We start from the raw sequence: 26,329 nt of genomic DNA on the forward strand, positions 1-26,329 counted from the left end.
TTTAGGTTTGGGTTCATGGGTTCCAAAAACATGCTATCTATCTATCTATCTATCTATCTATCTATCTATCTACTGCCTTTTAGGAGAAAGAGTATTTGGCAAATATGAGCTTAAATTACATTGTATTTTACTTATTCAGTGGTTGTTTAATCCCACACTAAATCTTGTATTGGATCAGCAAGGGAAAACTGAATGGTTTTCATTTTAAGTATGCAATTTTGATGCGAGTATATAAAATATATTCAATGTATATAAGTGATAAATATGACACACAGGAAAATCCACATATAAACACCAGATTTGGAAAGCAGTATTTTTATTGGTTTTGTTAAATTATGCAGTTGATCAGTTTTGATGCTGAGCTCACACATAATATATTTTTCTACAGAGGAGCCATGCAAAGCATTTCAAATCACTCACATAGAATAACATCCTAACTCTCACTTGAAGAGCCCTTTCCTTAAACTATAAAGCGGAAAGATCAGAGGGAATGACCCCACTATAGAGTCATTAACCTGCATAGCTCAGGATGCTATGAAGCCTAAAACCTTCCTGGGAATGCTCAGAGCAGGGGTCTTGATTTCAAATATGCCTTTCAACCCTTCTGGATACCCATGGTGAAATCAGCGGCTTTGGAGATGAGAATAATATGTTAAAGTTTAAAAGGTCCATTAGAAGGAACTAGAACCCCTGCACAGATGTAGCCCATGACAGCTCAGTCTCCAAGTGGGTTCCCTAGTAAGGGGAACAGGGACTGTCTCTGACATGAACTCAGTGGCTGGCTCTTTGGTCACCTCCCTCTGAGGTGGGAGCAGCCTTACCAGGGCACAGAGGAAGACAATGCAGCCAGTCCTGATGGGACTGGATAGGCTATGGTCAGATGGAAGGGCAGGAGGTCTTCCCCTCTCAGTGGACTTGGAGATGGGCATGGGAGGAGCTGAGAGAGGGAGAGTGGGGTTGGGAGGGAATGAGAGAGAAGGCTACAGCTGGGATACAAAGTGAATAAACTGTAATTAATATAAAAATTAAGTAAAATTTAAAAAGAAGAAATTAGAAAACGCAAACTTATAGGTTATGTTTTTTTATCTTTTGCCAAATAGGCATGTTTTGAAAATTATGAATGTGTAAGAACCTTTGTATTATTCCAAAAGTTTGCTTAAGAGTCTTGGGTCTCAAAGAAGCCAAAGAGGAGCCAAGGAGGAAGCTTGAATCTCACTCAGAAGAGGAAATAAAAAGACATCTGAAGTAGATGGAGGAAGGGAACTAGGTGGGAGAGGGGTGGGGAGGTGGCAGGGGTGGGGATCAGAGAGCGGTGGTGGGAGGGTAGGCATCTCTGGGACAGCAGAGGCTTTAGGTAGCCTATGGGTGACCTGAGCTGAGACTCCTAGCTTCTAGCAGCGGGGGTTAAGGAGCCTTCAGTCACCACCTCCCACAGCCAGGTGGGACTTCTGGTGGTGGGAGGGGGACACCTGTACGTCCATAAAACCTTTGAACCAAAATTTGTCTTGCCTACAAGAAGTTTAGGGATGAAGATGGAGCAGAGATTGAAGAACGGCAAGCCAATGACTGTCCCAACTGAGACCCACCCAGCCCTGTCACTATTAATGATTCTCTGCTATGCTTGCAGACAGGAGCCTGGCATAGTGTCTTCTGAGAGGCTTCATTCAGCAGCTGATGGAAACAGATGCAGAGACTAATAGATGAATAATAGGCTGAGCTGGGGAATCTTGTGGAAGAGTCGGGGAAGGATTGAGGAAGCCAGAGAGGTCAAGGATACCACAAGAAGATCTACAGAGTCAACTATCCTGGGCCCATGGGGGCTCAGAGAGACTGAACCACCAACCAAAGAACAACATGGGCCTGCCCTAGACCCCTACGCATGTGTAGCAGATGTGCAGCTTGTTCTTCATGCAGGCTCCCTAACAAGGGGGTAGGGGCTGTCTCTGACTCTGTTGCCTGCCTCTGGTTCCCCTTCCTCTAGCTAGGCTGTCTTGACAGGCTTCATCTGGAGAGGATGTGCTTAGTCCTGCTGCAGCCTGAGGTTCCAAGGTGGGTTAGTACCCCTTGGGGGCCTTCCCTTTTCTGAGAAGAAGAGGGGGTAGTGGGGGAAAGAGTACATGAGGATGTGACTGGGAGGAGGACAGGGAGGGGCTGGGATCAGGCTGTAAAGTGATTGAATAAAAATAGATAGATAAATAAATAAATAAACAAAAAGATCCAAAACAAAATAAAAACAACAACAACAAAAAACCTCTGGGTCTTATTGTTAACACTTCACTTCAGCTTGCTGTGTGTGAGTATGTCAAGGAAATCTTCTCCAAATGTTCCCTTTCCCTTTATTTCTCAGCAAAGCCAAACACTCCAGCCGGGTTCTCTTCATGCAGAGAACTGTAAAGCTAGTTAGCCGATTAAATTTGCCACCTGTCTGCCACGGAGAACATAACCTTTATACACTACCATTTCCATTTTAAAATACCATTTCCTCTACCCTGATGCAGTCTGCTTTCATGTATAAGAAGAAACATATTTGATCGTTTATTTTATTTAATTTTTAATACCACTTTGGGAACCCAGATTAGATGCTCTGGTATTGTCTAGAAGTCAGACAAGTTGCTTTCCAGAACTTCTATGATGAAGGTCACAGCATTGCACATACTTGCGAGCTATGGCAATGTGGCCCTGGGGACTTGATTTCCGAACATTCTTCATTTAATGGAAGAAAAAGGATCTCAAAATCTAGTTCCTTAAACTATGCCCATCCTACTTTTACTCAAAATAGTATTATAAAACTAGTCTCAGGATATTTGTAGAGTAAGAGAGAAATGCCCCCTGATATTGGATAGGAGATTAAAAAACAACAACAACACCAAAAAAGACAAGTTAGTTTATTAACTCACACTGCTTCAACTTTTTAATTAAGTTTTTGTTTTGAAGGTCCAAAGTCAACACTACTGTAAATATAGGTTTTTGCCTCAACTTTTTAACTCCCCCATGTCACTTACTTGTTTAAGCTTCTTTAGATCTTCATCAAGTTCTAAGTTGTCCAAAATAACAGCAACAAACAAACTCAGGAGGATCTATAAAATGGTTAAATAACAATGAAAATACCCACATGCTATAGGTATAAAAACTTCATATATAATATAGAATATATACCTAAAAGCTTTTTGATAAAAATTCATCAGTTGAAAATTATAAATATATGCCGTGAGTCATTGCATAGACACTTTAAAGTGCATGTCACATACACAGGACAGGAACTATAAAAGTTACATAAACAATAAAAAAATTAATTTACTCAGGAAGGAAATTTAATAAGAAAGCTCTGATTATTTTAATTTAACAACCCCATCTCTGAAACTAAGCTAAGAAAATATCTGAATTAATGATTAAAAGCTTCATGTCCAAAGGTGCTACTTGGATGGTTACTTATAAGGAGGAAATCCTGGAAATGACGTCTAAACTTTTAAGTAGGAAACACTACCCTCGAACTACAAGAGAACACAACACAAACTTATATTGATTTTAAAGATTTCCTCGGCAGCAGGTAGTCTCCAGGGTGTCCCATAGTTTCTGTCAGCTCAGACTGAATACGGAACCACGAGACAACAAAACAGAAGCAGGAAGAGGCGGTGTAGGTCCTACTCTACACTCTCGGCTGAGTGGCTCAGGGGGAAGCGGGAGCCAAGTGTAGGGAGGCGCTGTGAAAGTCCTGTCTGCCGATGAACTGATGCTTCTTGCCTGCAGCCAGCAAGGAACCTTCCAACACTCTTGTGAGAGACCTGGATTGGAGGCAGATGCTCAATGCCAAGTGACCGCAGCCCCAGACGTCCTGACTAACCTAAAAGACACTGAAACACACCCAAGCAAGCCTGTTCCAGATCCCAACAGAAAAGTTGCTCAAGATAAACGTTTCTTTGTTAGTAAGTTCCCAGGATGTAGACAAGTTTTTATATAGCATTGGGCAACAACTTATGAATTTTTACGGTACCAAGAATGGTTCCACTATAAAAGTAAGAGTATATGAGAGACCAGCAATATAGAAAAAATGCTCAAAGAGGTATCCAGACTAGGTGATTTAGCCTGGCAATAATGTCTATCTTTGTGTAGCGATGATAAATTTTTACCTTTTATATGTTTTGAGATATTTCACAAACTAAGAAATGACACATGCTTTTTTTTTTGGAATTGGTAAATGTGGGAAAGAAAGAAAGCAAACATACAATAGCATTTAAAATATTTTAATTTCTAGTCTTTCCTGTGCGTGGAGTCAGTCCCTGAGGTCCCACGTTTGGCTCATTGTTGTTTTCACTCCTCATTTACATTCGTTTTTTTTTTTTTTTCAATTTTCCTCTGAAAAAGTTATTGACATGTCTTGATATTTGATGCTTGAACCAAATGGCAAGAAAGTTGAGGCAATTGAGTTGGGAGTTGTTGTACCAGAGATTATTATGCAGAATATAGTGGTTCTTTCTGTTCCAGGTTTAATAAATGGATAACAAAGGGGCAGGGTTGTGAAAGATGATTGGCTGGGACCTAGTGCCACATGCTTCCTTTTGTAGCCCAGAACTTGGAGATATTTCATTGTGGTCCAGATCAGAGGCTTTTCCTGATGTTACCGTGTCTGATCCACCCTGTCGTTTAGGTCAGGCTCACTTGACAGTCGGCATTGTTCTAATCAGGGCATCTCACAGTTCTCTCCAAGCTTGGTGATGGAAAGCTATGGCTCAGAGGAACAGTTTCCGTATCACCGCTGAGAGCAGGCACTTCAGCAGGCCTTGTTCAATACCCTGATTCAGCTGGGTGTCCTGCCTCCCCAGAAAATATGTAAACAAACATCCAAAAAGAAAAAGGAAAGATCCTCAGTGATGGGGGTGGGGTCTATTTCTCCCCTTTTCTTAAGCAATTCCTTTAGAAACATGTTTACTTTCACATTCTTCTCATTGTCTTCCACCTGTGTACACATAGTCACCTTAGAATTTTACTCCTTATTATTCAGGAAAGGTACCTACTTGTTGTTGTTTTAGGCTTTTTTTTTTTTTTCTTGGACCCAAGAGTGAGAATTGTATCTTTAAGATGTAAACAACTACTAAGGACCTCAGGTTCCCATCCTGGTGGGAGGATGGAGATTTCCCTAGTAATCCTGTTTCAAGCTGTCCTGGAGATATACAGCTCTTTGTCTGTCTGGATACAGACAACCAGCCCAGCCTTGAAAGTCACCAGGTAAAATTTATATGAACTATATTCACCAACTAGCACTGTTGAATCTTTTTGAAAATTGCCTGTTCCTATCACTGGAAACACGCATGTACAGACTGACATTTCTTTCTGCCTTTGTTATGCCTACTAGGTCACCTGACATTCCTACCTTGGCTTTGGCTCAATGCTTCTTCAAGAACAAAACTGTTGTTTGTTTGTTTTTTTTCTCTGCTGCCTTCATGGAGAGGTTGGTAGCTTAGCACATTTTACTTGTAATTATTTCTCTAGCACTCTCTAGATGGGGAGCTATTGAAGGACAGTGACATTACTGTTATTCTATTAGAGTAAAATTGATAAACAGTTCAGGGGATTCTGGGAATGTATCAGACACAGTCTAGTTAAGGCTCAGATGCTCTCACAGTGGAGCACAACTGAGTTCAGCAGGTATAGGTTATAACTACACAGGCAGGAATGCTGTGGTTCAGAAACAGGAGCTGTTCCTTACTTTTTCTGGGGCAATCACTAGCCCATGGAATTTACTGTGCTGTATTAAGGTACTATGATTATCATATTAATAGTCAACAATAGTTCAGGAAAAATGTGCAGCCAGGTCTTGGCTATACAAACATGCCAATGGATGCCAACACAGTTACCGCCTCTTGTTTTCCAAGGAAACATTCCTCTTCTTTCCTCTGTCCCCTGAAATAATTCAGGCTGAAGTCTGTAGGAAAGCTGGAACAGAAGCGTGTTTTTTGGCTGCATAAGGCTGAAGACTGACACCAGAGACTAACAGTTATTTGCAGTTTATAAATTGAATGCTGTACCAGCTGAGCATGTTGGTTTCTGAAAGCCCATTGGGACAGATGCGCTAAGGGCATAGTTAACACTGTGCAGCAATGAGGAGGCTCAAGGATGCACTCAAAGGCAATGAAATACCAAGGTGACTTTGGCACGAAAGAAAACCATTCCAGGATGCTGAAGAGCACATGGCTTATTCTGTTGGAGCTGAGAAGGTGAGTCCAGCCAAAGCCCACCTTCCAAAGACACTGGGCAAAGGAGAGAAGAATCTGGGTTGGGGCTGGCAATCTCACAAGTGCCCCAGGCTGAGGTCAAGGAATGCAGAGGGAGGTTTTCAGCACCATGAAGAGATGCTCATACTTACTTCTCTATTGGAATTTTCTTTCCAAAGTTTGAGATCTTGCTGTTACTTGTTTTTGTGTTTAATGCACCTAATGCAGCTCCTTTGTGAAAAGTCAGGTGTTTGTAGGTGTGTGTGTTTATTTCTGGGTCTTCTTTTCAATTCCATTGACCCACCAGTCTGTTTCTATGTCAGTACCATGCAGTTCTTATTACTGTTGCTCTGTAGTACAGCTTGAGATCAGGGATGGAGATACCTCCAGAAGATCTTTTATCTTACAGGATTGTTTTAGCCATTCTGAGTTTTTAGTTTTTCCATATGAATTTGGGAATTGTTCTTCAAGGTCTGTTCTTCAAGAATTGTGTTGGTATTTTGATGGGAATTGCATTGAATCTGTAGATTGCTTTTGGTAGGATGGCCATTTTTACTATGTTAATCCTACTGGTCCATGAGCATGGGAGATCTTTCCATCTTCTGAAATCTTCTTTAATTTCCTTCTTCAAAGACTTGCAGAGACTGATGCACTAACCAAGGATCGTGCATGGAGAGAACCTAGACCCTTGCTCAGATGTAGCCCACGGCAGCTCATCTTACTAGGGTTCCCTAGTAAGGAGTTCAGGGGCTTCTGACATGGACTCAGTGGTTGGCTCTTTGATCACCTCTCCAAGGAGGAAAAGCCTTGCCAGGCCACAGAGGAAGAGGATGCAGCCAATCATGATGAGACCTGATAGGCTAGGGCCAGATAGAAGGGGAGGAGAACCTCTCCTATCAGTGGACTAGGGGAGGGGCATAAGGAGAGACAAGGGAGGGAGGGTGGGACTGGGAGAAGATGAAGGATAGGGCTACAGCCAGGATGCAAAGTGAATAAATTATAATAACAATAAATAAAAAAGAAAAGATCAAAAGAATATTTAATAATGTAAAAATTGTGTGAAATTCAGAGTTCAGTGAATAAGTAAAGTTTTCCTGAAATGTCAAACAAACAAATAAACAAACAAAAACAAAAAATAAAAAAACAAAGCCTCCCACTAAGTTGCTTATGGTCTTGTTTTACTATAGCAATAAAAACTCTAACTAGAAAAAAATAAAACAAACAACAAACAAACAAACAAAAACAGTGGTGTTGGGAGAGATTGGAACATCTAGATGCTGGTTCAATTAGCATAACCCTTTTGGAAAAGGAAAAACCAGTGAATGGCAGAAAGGAAATCCAAGGTCATGTGAAGACAGGCTTCTTTGAACACACGTTGTTTCAGTGTGACCTTTGTCCCTGGCGTGGGGTCTGTGATAAGGTGATGACTTACCACTCAGACTGAGAAATAAGGGAAGGCTGGACTGAGAACAGTCTTTTGGAACAGAGATGGAAAGTTCAGGAAACCAAGGTGAGCCTGCAGCTGATTGCAAGAAAGTGAGAATTACTTTAGGGTTCTTTTCTCAGACTCTAATAAGGTGACAATAACCACTGGGATGAAGAAATTGAAGCGAGGAGAGGCTGGCATCATGCTTTCCATCATGTTTCATTTACCCTGTCAACAATACATCATTTTCCTATAAGCCCAAGGTGGAAATGGAAGGAGGAAACAGGCTGGCTTGGGTGTCAGCCACTTACCAACAAAAGGAATGGGAAGTTGTGGAAATGTGTGACAGGTCCTAATTCTGAAAGCAAGAGTATTACTAGGTTCTTGGGCATTTCTGTTTGCTTTATCATCACAGAAAGCTGAGGTAATGCTCATTAGGAACCAGGACCCATCACATCCAAGTATTTGCTTCTGTTTTTCAGTCAATGTCCGCTTACTAAACATGATACACACAGGGTGTCAAAACGCTTCCCATAGATGTGAGATGGCACATAGGAATGTGTGAAAGCGCTCATTGACCTAACCACCTGGAGCCACAAGGCCTTATTTAATGTATGAAACACTTTATGTTTCCAAGTCTAAATCATTTAACCAATCAGCTTTGTTTTGTTACTTAGAATGATAAAATACTTCAGTTCTGAATATAGTTTATAATATTAGATTGCTTTAAAAGTTAATGTTTTAATATCAGGAATAATAAGGTTCATTATGCTATATCATGTCAATTTTTTTCTTGGGTTTTGCTAAAATACACATATGCTTTTAGCAGAATGCTGTTAGTTGACCTGGTGTCTTAAAAGTCAAGGAGTTCACATGCGTATAAGTTCTCCTGGACTGGCTGCTTGCATGTGTGAACATGTCAACAGTATTTGACGGTAGCGCCATGGTGTCCACCCTGCTGCTGGGTAGCTGAACACATGCCCACCTTTATTTATGCCCACCACAAACACAGAATGAACCAGATTTTTTTACAAAAAAGCAAAGAATAACATGATACTTGAGGTATGTAACTCTTGTTGAAGATTTAAAAAAATGTGTCTGAGTGTTTTGCCTATCGTGTACATGTAACACATGCATTCAGTGCCAGAGGACAGCAGAAAAGGGCATGGATCCTCTCGGAGCGGATTACAGACATTTGTGAGCCATCACGCGGGTGCTGGAAACTGGATTCTTCACAAGGGTAGTGAACTACACTTAGTCATGGAGACACAGTTTCTCTAGTCTTGTCTATCCAGTTCTTCATCTCCTTAATGGAAAATACTCATTCCTAAGCCAGTTTTTGTACTGACTATAACTTTCATGTAGAAAAATGGTTCACATCATGTCTTGAAGTCTGAGAAGTCTCCATGAATTTTCAGGAAGTGGGACCTTGTTGTTAGATGCCTGATGGGCACACATACTGGATAAAGATGTCAACCATCTGGCTTTTTCCTCAGATTTCTGACAAGAGATAAAGGCCTGCCAGTAGCTTCTGCCAGTAGCTCCCCTTCCCCCAAGTTTAAGGATGTGTTTACAAGTTAAGAATATGTTGATTGGCTCCTCCCCCTTCACCCTTCCCCCCTCTCCCCTCCCCAGGGAGGAATAGCCTTGCTAGGTCACAGATTAGGACATGGCAGCCAGTCCTGAAGATACCTGATAAACCAGGGTCAGATGGAAGGGGAGGAGGACCTCCCTTAGCAATGGACTTGGAAAGGGGCAGGGAGGAGATGAGAGAGGGAGGGTGGGATTGGGAGGCAGTGAGGGAGGGGGCTATGGCTGGGATACAAAGTAAATAACCTGTAGTTAATATAAAAAATAAAAATTAATAAAAATTAAAAAAATTCTTCTAAAAGGAATACATGTTAAATTTAGGCTCTGGCACACAAAGTATGTGTGTGTGTGGGTGCTGTGAGTCTATTACAGGTCTTCATTGCATATTAAATATATTATCATCTACTCTGTTCTCTCATTATATAAAAGCTGATTAGCCTGTTAGATTGATAATACTCTCTCATCTAAATTACAAATCTAGTAATTCCAGATGAGACTGATAGTTGGTATGTTTACATTGCTTGGTTATGTAATAAACAATGACTTTTTTGTTAAAACAAAACAAGAAAACAAGTTAAGGATGTGGACCTGTCAACTTCCCTGCATCCCTTTAAACTGGCCAATCCTAAATGAGAGGAAGGAAGCCTTCATTTTAGCACCCCATAAGCCTCCTAAAACCTCAGCCCTTCAGTAGAGGTCAAAGGCCTTCCATCTTCCAAATTCTCCTATGCTTTGCAAAGGGTCTTTGCGTGTGTCTTGATGTATGTGTATGTGTGTATGTGTGTATGTGTGTGTGCATGTATGTTTTCTTGCCCCTAGGTAAAACTTTTATACATTGGCTGATTCTATCTGCTCTAATGTGTGGGTGTGTGCATGGGTGCATTGGGTGTGGTGTGTGTGTGTGTGTGTGTGTGTGTGTGTGTGTGTTTTCTCACTTCTATTTAAAACCTTTCTTCACTGGCTGATTCTGTCTGCTCTGTTTGAGATAGATATTCCTTGCTGAGACCTGTTGGGCTTGAATTTTTTTCTGCCTTTTAATTATTTGACTTGCAAAACAAATCTCATCAAAACCCTAGACACAACAATACGCTGACAGAATCTCGAGCTTCCTGCTTAGTAGATGTTTGAAGTGACCTTTTTTAGGTTTAGCAAAGCATCTGTCCAAGTGTCCCCAGATGTCTGGCTACTGTTCTGTCCCTTAGGATTCTTTCCCCTTCCTCTTCCTTCTACTTCTTAAAGTCTAGATTTACTCTGAGCTAGAAATTTTCTGTGGAATCACTGGAGCCAACAGTTTTGTAGCCTTTGCAAAGTTTGTACATTATTTTATAAATTCATATACTTGCTAATTTTATACATTTATGGCAGATAAACTTGTTTTTCTTCCATTTGCACATACTAAGTTTCAGGTAAATCAAATAAATGATGACAGTAGTCTTGCTAACAAGCATTCTGTCCATCATATAATAACCTACACATCAGACTCACTTTTGAGGTAGCATAATACAGATTCCAACGGTTAAGGCTCTTTCTTAAAGGGCCAGACACACCTTCAGAATGCACTGCCATGTCTGAGACCTCTGTCACTGTAGCAACATACTTCATTTTGCTTTATCGCTACATGTTGTCATGACTCACTCTAAACACATTTCCATTTTTTTAAGTTTTTTTTTGTTTATTTTTACTACTTTCGCATAATATGAAAATGGCTCTTTGGCTGGAATGTCACCATTAATCTCTTTATTCTTTATGATATTTGTTGGTGTTACTCATCTCTCTATCTATCTGTCTGTCTATGTAATTAGAAGCACATTAGGGAACTGAAACATGTCTCACCCCTTGTGTTTATTTTCTCCTTTTAGCATTTATAACCACACTATCCTGAGGTTTCTGGCCATCTGTGGTATAAAACAATTTAATTTTTTATATGGGTCAAAACAGTCAAACATAATCAAAGCAATGTAAAATGGAATACCTTCAACAAAGACCCACTTTTAAATCATTTAATCCACAGTCTCAAACGTACATCTCTTTTAGCAAAACATATCTATTCGCAGCAAGCTGCTGTCACCGAGGCAAAATCAAGAGACTGCTGTGTTAATTTTGGTACTTCAAAGGTAACGAAAAGACCATCCACAATGAAGGCTTAATTATGTTTTCTCTCCTTTCAGTATTCACATCACAGGGCTTTCTTTTGAGACAATAATAAAGGAGAAAAGAAAAAAGAAATCAAAGGGGTGTAAAAGAAAGTCTTTTCAGCTGTTTAAATCTTCCATGTCCCTTATCCCCAAATAACCAGCAAAAAAAATGGACGAAAAGATAAATTCTACAAGCATATAGTAAACTGCAACCATTTTGGACAGAAATACTGAACACATACCTGGCAGAAGAGAGCATTCAAAGGAACAATAGATAATAGTGATGAGTATACTTTTGCTGTACACTGAAGCTTGATTGTCATTGTGAGCAGACAAATTGGTGTCCCCAGGAGCATGCAACATTCTGGCCTCCTGCTGTGGCCAAATTTTATTTTATTTTTCCTACCATGCACATGCCTGACCCCGGGTCAGGAACACTTCTCGTTGGCGGTACCACTAATCAGCATGGACTGAAAGACTAATTACTCCTTAGAGTTTACACATTTCTGTCAACGTTCCTTCGAAATTAAGTTGAGTTGCTTTTTATAATACTTACTAGAGGAAACGAACAATTTAACAAAGATGCTTGTTTTAACAAGCCACAGACAGGTCTGTGAAACACGGAGTTTAGTTTATAACACTTTTCTCTGTCACACAGGCCCACCACTTCTATGAAAATATTGATACGTTGATTTAAAATCTATCTCTGAAAATTATTAATTAGTATCTAACCATAACTACGTTTTGAATGGCCCCATTTAAAATTTTTCACATGAGGATGATGTGGAAAAACCAGGAAGCACAAGTTACTATGTAGGTTCTGATCATAAAGCAAGCAATTGGGTATCTTTTTACCTAGTCCTAGGTCTGAAATGTTTGTTGATGGGTTTGTGTTGACTAATATTAACTTCTGAGTAGTTGGGAGACCTAACTAGTTTTGGTTAAGATATTTCCCACTTTGCCTCCTTTATTTGTAATTGTAGAGATTCAGTAAAGCCATGCTAAATGAATCAAGGATAACCCGATAATATAATGCTTTAGTGACTATCATTCTAAGAGTATTCAGATAACAAAAAAATAATGGCTGATCATGTCTGAAGCAAAGTCTTTGTAAGATGTATAAAGCAACTAAAATTTTGGGGTAACATATACATGTTATATTTAAAAAATAATTTAGTGACAGCGTTTTCTTTCACTATGCTAATACTTTCATTAAGATATTATTTATGAATTTAAAAGTCTAATTATTTAATCTTTTCCTATATATTAATAACCAGAGAAACTCAAGTAAATATTTAATGCATTAAAATTCTCACAAAAATCTGGTGGAGTAAAAATGGCTTGAGTTTTATTTAACCATTTCATTTAACATTTACTAAACATAAATTTGAAGTCAAGATGGGTTAAATATCTAAGAAGCAGCTAGGCAGTGATGGCACACACCTTTAATCTCAGAACTCAGGGGGCAGAGACAGGTAGATCTTTGAGTTTGAGGCTAACCTGGTCTACAGAGAGAGTTCCAAGACATCCAGGATTACACGAAGAAGCTCTGTCATGAAAAAAAAAAAAAAGAAAGAAAGAAAGAAAAGAAGCACAAAGAAAAGAACTAAGAAAGAAAAATAAAAATTTAAATCATAAGAAAAAATACAGTAGAGTATCTTTATAACTTTAGAAAGAAAATATATTGATCATGAGTTAAAATATAGATTATATTTGAAAAATGATTGTTTTAGCCATATTTAAATGTGTCAAAAATTTAGGAAAATTGGAATAAAACATACCATCAAAGAAAAGATTTTCTACACATATACTAACTAAGGGATTAAAATTCAAAACATGTGCCACCCTTACAAATGAACTTAAAAAAGTCAACCAAGTCCCTAGAAAACATAAAGAGCAGGTGACTGGGTGAGTCACTGAGAAGATGCCCAATGGCCATGCAGGGAATTTTTCCCTGAATAGTCACAAAAATGTGAAAATGCAAATAAAGGCAAAACAGTGTACCATTCACTACCAAGAGTATCAAGACATTAAAAAAGAAATCTATACTATCAAACATAAATGATAGCACAAGAACACAGGAATTCCGCACCACTGTACTTTAGAAAATAAATAATTGTAGTCTTTTCTTAGTGCAATGGCCTGTTAGTTTTCACATGCAGTAAATGATTTACGCTTTGGCCACAAGGCAACATCAAGGGTCTCATGTAATACCTAGTTACATAACCATGTAAAGATGAAGAAAACATTTGTGACTCACGGGCTGCAGAAATCTGGATGGTGAACCAGATTTGGTATATGGCTTGGGAAATTCCTGGTATAGAGCGCTCCGGGGCAAGATTCAAAGCTGGGTATAGATCCTAGAGAAAGGGTCGTGTGCATGGATGTGCTGTGACACTGAAGCCTCAGCCTTGGAAAACTGAAACAAGGCTGGGGAAGAAGTCCAATAAGACAACTGACCAGCACTGACTGCATATTTTAATGATCTAGGAATTAGGCTTATGTGTGTTAAAATAAAGAGAATATTAGAAATAAATGTGATTGCATCATATATACTGAGCTTGATACATTTATTCTGAGAATTATTTCTATTAATGATATGTCAGGAAAGGAACACATGACCACATATAGCTTTGCTTTCAGTGTCATATATGACAGTCAGGAAAGGTTGCCATCACATATGGAGCAGGGTCCTACAAACGAAACTATATTATTAGTAATCTTCCAACTCTACAGTACAAAACATTAAAATGATAAATTAAAACAGTATATAGTTTAATAGATTCATATGTACAGTAAATCTCTGCATTTTACTTATTTGAAGACATACTTGTTTTTTTCAGTTCAACCATTCTAAAATAGGAATGAGTCTTTCCATTGATCAAAAACTCTTCTGGAATGCAGACAGAGCTAACACACATGGAACTTGGGAAGTACTTGGATTAGGCGTTATATGCTTACTTTCAGGTGTGACCCAGCGGAACTCCAATTGATGCACTGAACTTCTCATTTCTAGTGATCATTAAAGCTAATTTAGGTCCTTGGGACTCCAGCTTCATGCCTCTGTCTGCACCATATTTACCAAACTGCTTTTTGTTGGCGCAAAGACTTTTCAACTCCTTACTGCTTTATATACGTCAAAGATAGTCAATAACATAACAAATAACTTCAATGTTTAGTTTTTATCTTAGACATTTAAAATTATAATGAAAAATGGCAATATGTGTTTCAGGCACACACATAAATCAGCAGAAGAAAGGATGGAATTGAATGTAAATTTTTATGTTGATTTCCATACATTTCAAAGCCCATGCCTCTTTGAGTGTGATAAAGTAATAATTAATAACTAATGCCATATTTGGGGCACTTAAATTTTTAGGTTTCCCGAGAAGGCTAGGTGGAAGTTTTAAATACTGTACTTTATTCTATAAATGATCCACATAGAATTTTAATTAAAAATTACTTTCTTAGGTAATGTACCAGGATGGATACAGTTTCTCCTGGCTTTTACCCTCATGACTCTGAGTCACTCAAATCTATATCTGAGAGTGATAATCAGCAATGATGATGGTGAACAGTTATATTATCTTAATAAGAAAATAACTAGATTATCAGAAGACAAGGAGGTTAATTACTCACTTGTGTGTTGATATTAAATTTATCCTGCATTTAACCTACGGTCAATAGTCTTCAAGCTACTTTAGTGCCAGACTGATTTAAAACCATGATAGGTACGTACTAAACATTAGTAAGATACATTAGTGAATGAATGAGTGAGTAATTGAGAAGTGACACAGATGTAAACAAGCTGGAAGGGAGGATGCAAAAGCCCTGGAACCAAGGCACATATTCCAGCACAGCCACACACAGCTCTGGAAGCCAGGCCCATTCCCACTGTCCAGTGTTAGTTTGGTCAACTCCCTTTAAACAACGTCAAGCTGTCTCTACATCCTTCTACCATTTCAACACACGACTTTACACCACTTAAGCAAGGATCTTTGTTCTGGTGGGCTTGATTTGGTTTAGAAAGCCTTTGCCTACAGTAAAGGCCACTTTTGAGTCATCACACATAACTTCTCAATTACTTACTCAATTTCTAAGTGTTTAGAATTGGAAGGACACTAGAGGTGGTAAGAAGTTTGTTTCAGTTGAGTGAGTCTTTTCTTGAGTCAAACTTTACTTTGACATGCTAAGTGACAACTTTCAATTTTTCTAAGGAAACAACAAGCATGCACAAGACCAGCCACAGGTGAGAATATTCTGACCCCCATTTATCCTTAGAGTGGTACTGGGAAAATTCTTAAACTCCCCCAAGCCTCAATTTTGTCATCAGCTACTTGATAAGATTTCCTTGTCTGACTGTCCAAAAGATCAGAACTAATATCTTAAAGCTTTTTGTCACATGATAAATAGTGGAAGTAAATTTTATTTTATCCATTCTAGAAAAAAGGTAACATGTGACTTGTAACTATTATCATAATATTAGCGAATAATGTTAAATAGGAACAAGGCCATGATGTAGAAATGCAATTCACTTCTTTAGTGTAGTAGAGGCAGTATTCTATAGGTTCCCTTCCCTGTTTTTAATACAAAGCAAAAAGTGTTCATCTTCTGTGATTGAAGAGAACAGTCTATAGGAATGACATACCCCGATCTTTTCTGAATTTCAGCATTCTGTTGTCTTGTGCTTTCAGAATAGTTTCAGCTAGGCATTTTATCTTCTCTCCAGTGCTTCGCTGCATGGCACACAGTACAGAAACACTGGATTTCTAATTAACGAACTGTACCCCAAAGTTTCCAGCTGCTGTCTTAGTTTAATTACAGCTGTGAAGAGGATGTAGTGAAATTACAGAGAACATCGCTACATACTGAAATACAGCAATACTGTAGTTCACGTTTAATCTCTGGACATGGCTCTGGGTAAATGTGGAGGGTTGTTAAATTGATGTGTGACTATGAGCTTTGTTTGTTTGTATTTCCCATGCAAACACGTGCACCCGAGAACAACACAATCCCCAAGAAGTTATTTGATTTGTAGCATTTACGATGGAAGGGATCTCATCTAATGGGATGGCTTTGCAGTTTTAATTATCTCTTACTTTTAAATTGACAACATGTCAAATATCTAGCAATGTTCATCCCATTATGAATTTCAAGAGATGACTTTAAAGAAATGATAAGCTCACCAGAGTGGCAAAGAGATGATAGAGGATGAAGTAGATGGCAACCACCGGTGCCCACATATGCCCCACGGCGTTCAGAGTCTGGTCCATCACGTCCACCCATCCTTCCTGGGTGAGGATCTGGAACATGGACATAAATGCCTGCACAAGAAAAAACGGAGGGTTACACCCGACCGATCCTGGTGTAGGTTACATCTGAATGCAATGCAAATCAGCTATGAGAGGCCAGAGAGACGACTGTTCCTGCTGGGGACTCAGGTTCAAGTACCTACACCCACATGGCGGTTCAGAACTGTCTGTAACTCCAGGACAGGGCATTCATTGCTCTCTTTTGGCCCCTGAGGGCACTGCACACTGTGGTGCACAGAGAAGAACAAAACAAGACAACAACAGCACCCCCCCCCCCCACACACACAAATATCCTAAACTAAAAATGGAAAATAAAATAAATTAGCCTATGGTATTCTGCTGAAGACTTTGTTGTTGGCATTATTGATTCTTTTCTGATAAATCAAAGGAAAACAATTCAAGCACTGTGAGAAAGAGCTGAGAACAAAGGATTAAATGTTACATCAAACTCTTCAGCTTTAGAAACTAATTACTTTTAATTAAAATTTGCTTTGTTAGGGGTAAATACTATCGAGAAATAAAAAATTATCTTGGCTTACACAATTCGTTTATTTTTTTTTATCTTCAGCAAGTTATTTTAACATTCCCAACATTACATTATTTAGGTTTCCTGAAGTTGAAGATAGAAATGTGCTGTTTTAAAGGTGAATTACATTGCCTAAAGCACATAAGGGAATAGCTTAACTTTGTTTGCATGGTACACATTGGTCAAATGATTTCAGCTACTGTATTAAAAACATCTGATGCCTTAAGATTTTTTTTTTCCTAAAAAATGCTGACAGGCTAAGGGTGAATAAAGGTGCCATCTCCTAAAACATTTATAAAGAAAAGGTAAGAAAATGAACATAAACAAGAAAGCATAGAATGAAAACATGATTTATTGGAGAAATACAATAGAGGGCTGAGAAGGCAGCATGACAGCACCTGCTTACCATGCATGTAAAATACAACAAAAACTGTCATTCTCCACACCTTTTGCAAATGTAACTTTAAAATTTCTGTATGCCAGTTTTGCCAGTCCTTTCTTTGTTCACCACAACAAAGCCACCTATGGCTTTGTGCAATAGTTTCCAGTTTATTACACTGAACATGTCAAATCTGAAATAGCTTTTGGACCAGTTTAAATCTTAACTTATTATCAAATATGTAACAAGACAGGAATTAATTTTAATTCTTTCTTCACAATATGTAAACAGTTGACTGGGAACAATGTGATTAAGTAAAAACATCTTCTTCCCTAATCTGAAATATCTTTTATCATACAATGCCTACTTGTAGAGTTATGGTTCTATTACTTTTCTATTTTTTCCATCATTCTATTTCACTTCTAAACTGATCAGTAATTGTATATTTTAATAACTGATAGGGTAATTAGTCCCTCTTCAAAACTCTTTATTATAAAAATAATTTACATGTTTTTCCCTAAAATATCTTGGTATTAATTCACTGAGCACACATTAGATTATTTAACAAAAAATGAAAGTATTCTCACATATTGTCAGTGTAGGAAACGATATTGTTTTCTACTTATTAATCCTCTATATAATTCTGTAAAAGATCTATTATGAAGCAGGAACATTTAGTTCATACAAGACAACTCCTCATTTTCTCTGACCTTACCCTAAAGAGCCCAACCTCCCCACGCAAGGCAAAGACACTTGACCGTTACCACCTTTATTCCCCACTGTCCTTTTCGTTCATACATTTACATCTTTGAGTTTGATAGAATTTGTCTTTCGTCTTTGTTTTGATAAGCTGACAAACAATGTATCATTATTGAATATGTTGACTAGGAAGATAATGTTCATTCACTACTGGGCCAGGTGATATGCTAAAATTCCGTTTTTCCTTCAGAGCTCAGATAGCACAGCAGTGCAGTAACAAAACGTCAATGTTCAGAATTAAATTGGACTTATTTCTTACTTTACATTGATTAATCAGAATCTGGCCCAATTTATTCACATGATTAAACTGTCATTTTTTGGTTCTGTTTATGCTGAGATTATTCATGTGCTTCACTGGGAAAACAAATACATTATACATATAGGTACACATGGAGTTTTATAAACCACCTTTTACTGAATTGTTTATTGCTTGTATTGACATGCATGTGTGTGTATATATATATATATATATATATATATGCTTTTTGTTCTTAAAATATACACATTAAAATTTTAAAATGTGGAAGTGAATGTAACTCACATCACCTTTATGCAGCTGACAATTTTGCACTGATTTCCTTTATTCTTAGCCAGCTTCAAGAACGCTCTCTCACTCCCTCTCTGTCTCTTTCTCTCTCTCCCTCTCTTTTTCTCCCTTTCTCTGAAAGGTATGCTTTCAAAATGAAATCTACTTGACAACTTCTATAGTAGGCTAACCATTTACTGAGGGTTTCCTGCTGTGTCTTACTACCAGACAGCCCTAAAATAGACTTGCTTTGATGGGATTCTCTGAGTGTCCAAGTGACATCTCTTTTGGGTATAATTGCCTTAATTATTCACCTACTCAATGTCCTTGCTTTTTTTTCTTTCTTCCCAAATAGTGGTTATTTAAGAAGAGTTTATCTTCTGAGAAACTCAGAGAGTTATGCACCTTTGATATTTTGCTAACATTTGGTTATTTTGTTATTTATGACCTTTTGTTTTAGACTCACTTGATTCTCTAGAATAACAATATTTTAAATGATATTACTATATAGAAAAGTTAGAATTACATAATGTTGTGATTAATTTTTTAAAAATTATGTTGCTTGGTAAAATCATGTGAATAAAATCCCAAAGAATTGATAGAGAGAAAGAGGTTAGGAAAACTCATTAAAATAGTGTTTACCACACCTCTGCAACAAAGTTAGACATTACCGTAAAGGGCTGGGAAAAAGTTTTCCAAGCAAACAGACCCAAGAAGCAAGCTGGAATAGCCACCCTAATGTCTAATAAAGTAGACTTTCAACCAAAATTAATCAAAAGAGATGGGGAGGGACACATTATTCTCATCAAAAGAAAAATCCAACAGGAGGAAATCATAATCCTGAACATTTACAGCCAAATAAAAGGGCTCCTGCATTTGTAAAAGAAACATTAAAGTTTAAATCACACATTGATCCCAGCACATTTATGGTGGGAGACTTCAATCCCCACTCTCACTAAGGGACAGATCTTCGAGACAGAAGTTAAATAGAGAGAAATAATGATACTTACAGAGGTTTTAAATCAAATGGACTCAATAGATGTCTACAGAACTTTTCACCCAAATACAAAAGAGTTTACCTTCTTCTCAGCACCTCACAGAACCTTCTCCAAAACTGACCATATAGTCAGGCACAAAGCAAGCCTCAACAGATACAATAAGATTGAAATAATCCCTTTTCAGCATATCAGACCACTGTGGTCTAAAACAAGACCTCAGCAATAACAGAAATACCAAAAAGCCTACACACTCATGGAAACTGAATATCTTACTCAATGACAACTGGGCCAGGGAAGAAATAAAGAAAGAAATTAAAGTCTTCCTAGAATTTAATGAAAATGAAGGCACAACATACCCAAACTTATGGGGCACAATGGAACAGTGCTAGGAGGAAAGGTCATAGCACTAAGTACCTTCAAGAAGAAACACTGTCATCTGAACAAAACGACAGCCTACAGATTGGGAAAGGATCTTCACCAACCCTATATCTGACAGAGGATTAATATCCAGTATATATGAAGAACTAAAGAAGTTAAACAGCAAAAAATCAAGTAATCCAATTAAAAAATAGAGTACAGAGCTAAACAGAGAATTCTCAATAGAGGAATATCGAATGGCAGAGAAACATTTAAAGAAATGCTCAACCTTGACAACTTCCTGAACAGAACACCAACAGCACAGGCTCTAAGAGCAACAATCAATAAATGGGACCTCATCAAACTGAAAAGCTTCTGCAAAGCAAAGGACACCGTCATCAAAACAAAACAACTGCCTACAGATTGGGAAAGAATCTTCACTAACCCTTTATCTGATAGAGGACTCATATCCAGTATATATAAAGATTAAAGAAGCTGAAAAGCAGCAAACCAAGTAATCCACTTAAAAAATGGCAAACAGAGCTAAACAGAGAATTCTCTGTAGAGGAATATCGAATGGCAGAGAAACACTTAAAGAAATACTCAACTTCATTAGCCATTAGGGAAATGCAAATCAAAACAACCCTGAGATTTCACCTTACACCCATCAGAATGGCCAAGATCAAAAACTTGAGTGACAACACATGCTGGAGAGGTTGTGGAGAAAGGGGAACCCTCCTCCACTGCTGGTGGGAATGTAAACTTGTACAACCACTCTGGAAAGCAATCTGGTGCTTTCTCAGACAACTAGGAATAGTGCTTCCTCAAGACCCAGCCATACCACTCCTAGGCATATATCCAAAAGAGGCTCAAGTACACAATAAGGACATTTGCTCAACCATGTTTGTAGCAGCTTTATTTGTAATAGCCAGAAGCTGGAAACAGCCCAGATGCCCCTCAACTGAAGAATGGATGCAGAAATTGTGGTACATCTACACAATGGAGTATTACTCAGCAACGAAAAATAAGGAAATCATGAAATTTGCAGGTAAATGGTGGGACCTGGAAAGGATCATCCTGAGTGAGCTGTCTCAGAAGCAGAAAGACACACACGGTATATACTCACTCATATAGACATAACATAGGATAAACCTACTAAAAACTGTACATCTAAAGAAACCAAGCAGGAGAGAGGACCCTGACTAAAACGCTCAATCCCCATCCTGAAAGGCAAAGAGGTTGGACATCAGAAGAAGAAGAAAACAGGAAACAAGCTAGGAACCTGCCACAGAGGGCCTCTGAAAGGCTCTGCCCTGCTGACTATCAATGATAGCACATGCTGAGACTTATGACCAACTGTTGGGCAGAGTGCATGGAATCTTATGTAAGAAGTGGGAAATAGTTAAGAGCTAGAGAGGATGGGAACCACACAAGGAGAGCAACAGAACCAGAAAATTTGAACACAGGGAACTTCTCAGAGACCCATACTCCAACCAAAGTCTATGCATGGAGATAACCTAAGACCCCTGCACAGATGCAGCCCATGGCAGTTCAGTATCCAAGTAGGTCCCATTGTGATAGGAACAGGGACTGTCTCTGACATGAACTGATTGACCTGCTCTTTAATTACCTCCCCCTGAGTGGGAAGCAGCATTACCAGGCCACAGAAGACAGTGCAGCCACTCCTCATGAGACCTAATTGATTAGGATCAGAAGGAAGGAAAAGAAGACCTCCCCCATCAGTGGACTTGGGGAGGGGCATGCATGCAGAGGGCGGAGGAAGGGAAGGATTGGGACTGGAGGAGGGAGGGAACCACAGGGGGGATACAAAGTGAATAAAGTGTAATTAATAAAGAAAAAAAAATAAAAAAATAAAAAAAAATTAAAAAAGAAGAAGAAACTTGAAATATCTATACAAACAACTTAATGGCACACCTGAAAGCACTAGAAAGAAAAAAAGGAAACAGATAGGCCTAAGAGCAGTAGACAGCTGGAAATAATCAAAATCAGAGCTGAAATAAATGAATTAGAAACAAAGAAAACAATTCAAAGAATCAATGAAACCAAGAGCTGTTTCTTTGAGAAAATCAAATAGACAAACCCTTAGCCAAACTAACGAAAAGGGAGAGAGACACTGTCCAAATCAACAAAATCAGAAATAAAAAGCAGGACATAAAGTCCGACACTGAGGAAATCTAGTTATTAGGTCCGACTTTAAAAGCCTATACACCACAAGATTTGAAGACCAAAATGAAATGGACAATTTCCTTGATAGATTCCATTTACCAAAATTGAATCAAGATCAGGCAAATAAATTAAATAGTCCCATACACCTAAGGACATAGAAGCTGTCATCAAAAGTCTCCCATCCAAAACAAAACAAAAACCCAGGGCTAGATGGTTTCAAGCGCAGAATTCTACCAGAACTTCAAAGAAGAGCTAATTCCAACAACCAATAAATGGGACCTCATGGAACTGAAAAACTTCTGTAAAGCAAAAGACACGGTCAATAGAACAAAATAAGAGCCTACAGACTAGGAAATGATCTTCACCAACCCTTCATCTGACAGAGGACTAACATCCAGAATATATAAAGAACTCAAGAAATTAAACACCAACAAACCAAATAATCCAATTAAAAATGGGGTACAGAGCTAAGCAGAGAATTATCATCAGAGGAATATGTAATGGCAAAGAAACACTTAAAGACATGCTCAACATCCTTAGCTATCAGGGAAATGCAAATCAAAATGACTTTGAGATTCTATCTCACATTCATTAGAATGCCTAAGATAAAAATATTCAAGTGACAACACATGCTGGAGAGGATGTGGAGGAAGGGGAGCCCTCCTTCATGCTGGTGGAAATGTAAACTTGTACAATCATTTTGAAAATAAATCTGACACTTTCTCAGAAAATTAGGAACAGTGCTACCTCAATATCCAGCTATACCACTTCTGAGCATATATTTGAATGATGCTCAACCATACAACAAGGACATTTGCACAACTAGATTCATAGCAGCTTTATTCATAATAGCCAGAATCTGGAGACAACTTAGATGTTCCTCAACCAAAGCATGGATACAGAAATTGTGGTGCATTTTCAAAATGGAATATGACTCAGCTATTAAAAACAAGGAAATCATGAAATTTGCAGGCAAATGGTAGAAACTAGAAAATATCCTGAGTGAGGTAACCCAGATCTGGAAAGACACACATGGTATATACTCACTTATAAGTGGATATTAGACATATAATATAGGATAAACATACTAAAATCTGTAGTCCTAAAGAAGCAAAACTACAAGGCAGATCCAGGGAAGATGCTTAATCTTCATTCAGAATGGTGATAGGGTAAACATTGGAAATGGAAGAAGACAGGGAACAGGGAAGGAGCCTACTACAGAGGGCCTCTGAAAGAATCTACCCAGTAGGGTATGGAAGTAGATGCTGAGACTTATAGCCAAACTTTGGGTAGAGGGCTTGAAATTGTACTGTAAAAGGGGAGATAGAAGGACCTGGAGGGGACAGGAGCCCCACAAAAGGACCCACTAAATGAAAAAACCTGGGGGGACTGCAGAGACTGATGCTTCAACCAAAGACCATGCATAGAGAGGACCTAGACCCCTGCACAGATGTAGCCTATAGAAAGGTCAGTCTCCAAGTAAGGGCAGAAGAGAGAGTCTGACATGAACTTGGTGGTGTGTTCCTTGATCACTTCTCCCTGGTGGAGTGACTAGCCAGCCCACAGAGGAAGAGGATCCAGGCAGTTCTGATGGGACCTGATAGGGTAGAGTACAGGTCTTCCCCTACCAGTGGACTAGGGGAGAGGAATATGGGAGGAAGAAAGAGGGAGTGTGGGACTGGGAGGAGATTAGGGAGGGGACTCCAGTCAGGACACAAAGCGAATAAATTAATAGTAAGTGGTGTTTAACATATTTAAAATCTTACAGCAAATAATAGCTGAGATTGCTATCTCTAACTGGCTAAACTATGCATATATTCATAAATACTATGGATTAGAAATATGAATTAAAATAGAAATATTAAAATTCTTGGCTTAATTTCCTTATTTCAGATCCCTCCTCTGGTTTAGGGTGAATTCCATAATCTGTTTAATTGTTCTCTCATACTCCAAATTCTATGTCTCTTGTTTTTCCTTTCCCCTTAAGCTCTCAGAAAAAATGTTAACTCTGAGGTGAATCTAACCCTGACTTGCTGTCCTTGAGTAACCAAGGCACATTGGGAAAGTCATACCACAGGAAAACAGGCTCTCACTGGCCTCCCTCTCAAAAGGTTCCTTCCAAGAAGCAACAGAGGAAGGACTGCAGTCAAAATACAGGGTAGACTGAGTGTTAACCTGATGCTCTGGCAGTCTATGGAGAAAAAAAGGCTCAAAGCTGTGGGTTGTCTTTAGCGTTTATGAGCAGCTGAGGAGATTCAATTGCCAACCTAGTGTGGTAAAGTCCTCAGAACCTGGAGGCCAGCTTCACCAAATATGCCATCCTATTGTTATTCTGTGGTGATTGCTTTGAGAAGGAAAAGAAAGTATATATGAATATTTTATGAACATTAAAGTACAATCTGGGTAATGTTTTATATATTAACTTAGGAATCTGTCTCAATGATATTGCTACCCAAGGGGAAAACCTTCCTGCTGCATTGGTTTAAATAACATTATGCCTATATATTGTTATGATTTAAATTTTTTTATGTTTATAAAATTTGATTACACTTTTATAAAGCTCAAAGATTATCTATGATAAATCATAGTTTTGAGGAAATGCTACTTCTAGATGCATGATTCTGAAAGCATGAAATGTATGGTGTATTTATTTTATATTTTGTATGCAAAACATTATATATATTTTATTTCATCCTACTTTTCTTTTAACTACAAGTGTCTACTATTTTGTGACCTATTAAGGGGATAATAGCATTCATTTGGGAAACTTCATTTTGTACAATACACATTACAGTCTTTTTTTTTTTTTTTTTTTTGGTTTGGATTGGATCTTACCTACCAAAATTCCAGAGAAAGGTTACAGTGAGTGTTTCAGAGGTAACAAACACTACAAGCTGTTTTTTGGTGCAGTTGATTCCCTGATGATTTTATGGACTAACTTGTGTAAGTCACAGGGCTTGCAGCTAGCAGAAGACAAGCAGCCCAGTAAAGCAGCCCGCCTTGCTCTGGGCCTTCTTTTGTTACTGTGACTTGAGTTTTGTTTTTATTTTATTTATTTTTTTTTCACAATTTATTTAGTATATATCCTATTGAAGCCCCCTCCCCCAACTCCTCCTAGTCCCACCCACCCTCCGTCCTCCACCCCTCTCCCTCCCCCTAGTCCGCTGAAAGGGGGAGTTCTCCAGTACTGTCATCTGCCCATAGCTTGTTAAGTCTCATCAGGACTGCCTGGGTCCTCTTGCTCTGTGGCCTGGCAAGGTCACCCAGCCAGGGTCAAGCGATCAAGGAGCAGGCAACCAAGTTCATGACAGAGGCGGCCCCTGCTCCCCTTCCTTGGGATCCACATGGAGACTGAGCTAATTGAATTGAGTTTTGAAGCAAAAAGTTGTGATCTAGATTGTATTGTATATCAGAACCATGTGTTGCTTTCTTGGATACAAAATCTTAGGTAATTATTTTGTTAAATTTGATTATTATTTATATGGACTGAAGTGAAATATTTAAATTAATATATTTTTAAAACAGTTACTCTGTATTTTATCTCTACTGATTTAAAAAATAAAGTTGAGACAGGTGGTTTCAACTAATTCTGTTACTGCCTTTAATGTTGGCAAGAAGGACTATACAGTTCTTTGCTTTTTTTTTCCCCCAAATGAATCTACAATATTCACTTTGCTTTTATAAATCTCCACATCACTTGTTGCCAAACATTCCATTTATGTGAATAAAGAGAAGAACAGTGGGAAAACTGCTTATTGGTCAGATTATAGATGACTAAGGAAAAGTTTTAATTAAGACCCACGCAATTGGCCCTAAATGTCAAAATGAGCTTGAACATAATTAGAAGCAAAACATACCAATACTGTAAGGCTTCTCCCAATAGCAAGTTGCTTCAAGTTTATACTTAAATATAATTTCAAGGGTA

The 26,329-nt window shown here is 38.4% G+C and overlaps 1 protein-coding gene across 6 annotated transcripts in view; it reads right to left on the reverse strand.

The window, feature by feature from the left end:
• Nalcn (sodium leak channel, non-selective) overlaps window positions 1–26,329 on the reverse strand; it is a 303,181-nt gene that overhangs the window by 119,892 nt on the left and 156,960 nt on the right. For 4 of the 6 annotated variants that reach the window (XM_060391663.1, XM_060391664.1, XM_060391668.1 and 1 more), the window contains exons 14-15: window positions 16,547–16,684; window positions 3,003–3,077 (exon numbers count right to left, since the gene is read on the reverse strand). In XM_060391663.1, coding sequence (XP_060247646.1) covers window positions 3,003–3,077; window positions 16,547–16,684 — 213 coding nt within the window. The remainder of the gene's footprint in view (window positions 1–3,002; window positions 3,078–16,546; window positions 16,685–26,329) is intronic. The other 2 variants (XM_060391666.1, XM_060391669.1) reach the window with 1 other exon arrangement.

This window comes from Meriones unguiculatus, chromosome 9 (assembly GCF_030254825.1).
Source record: "Meriones unguiculatus strain TT.TT164.6M chromosome 9, Bangor_MerUng_6.1, whole genome shotgun sequence".
NCBI lineage: Eukaryota > Metazoa > Chordata > Mammalia > Rodentia > Muridae > Meriones > Meriones unguiculatus.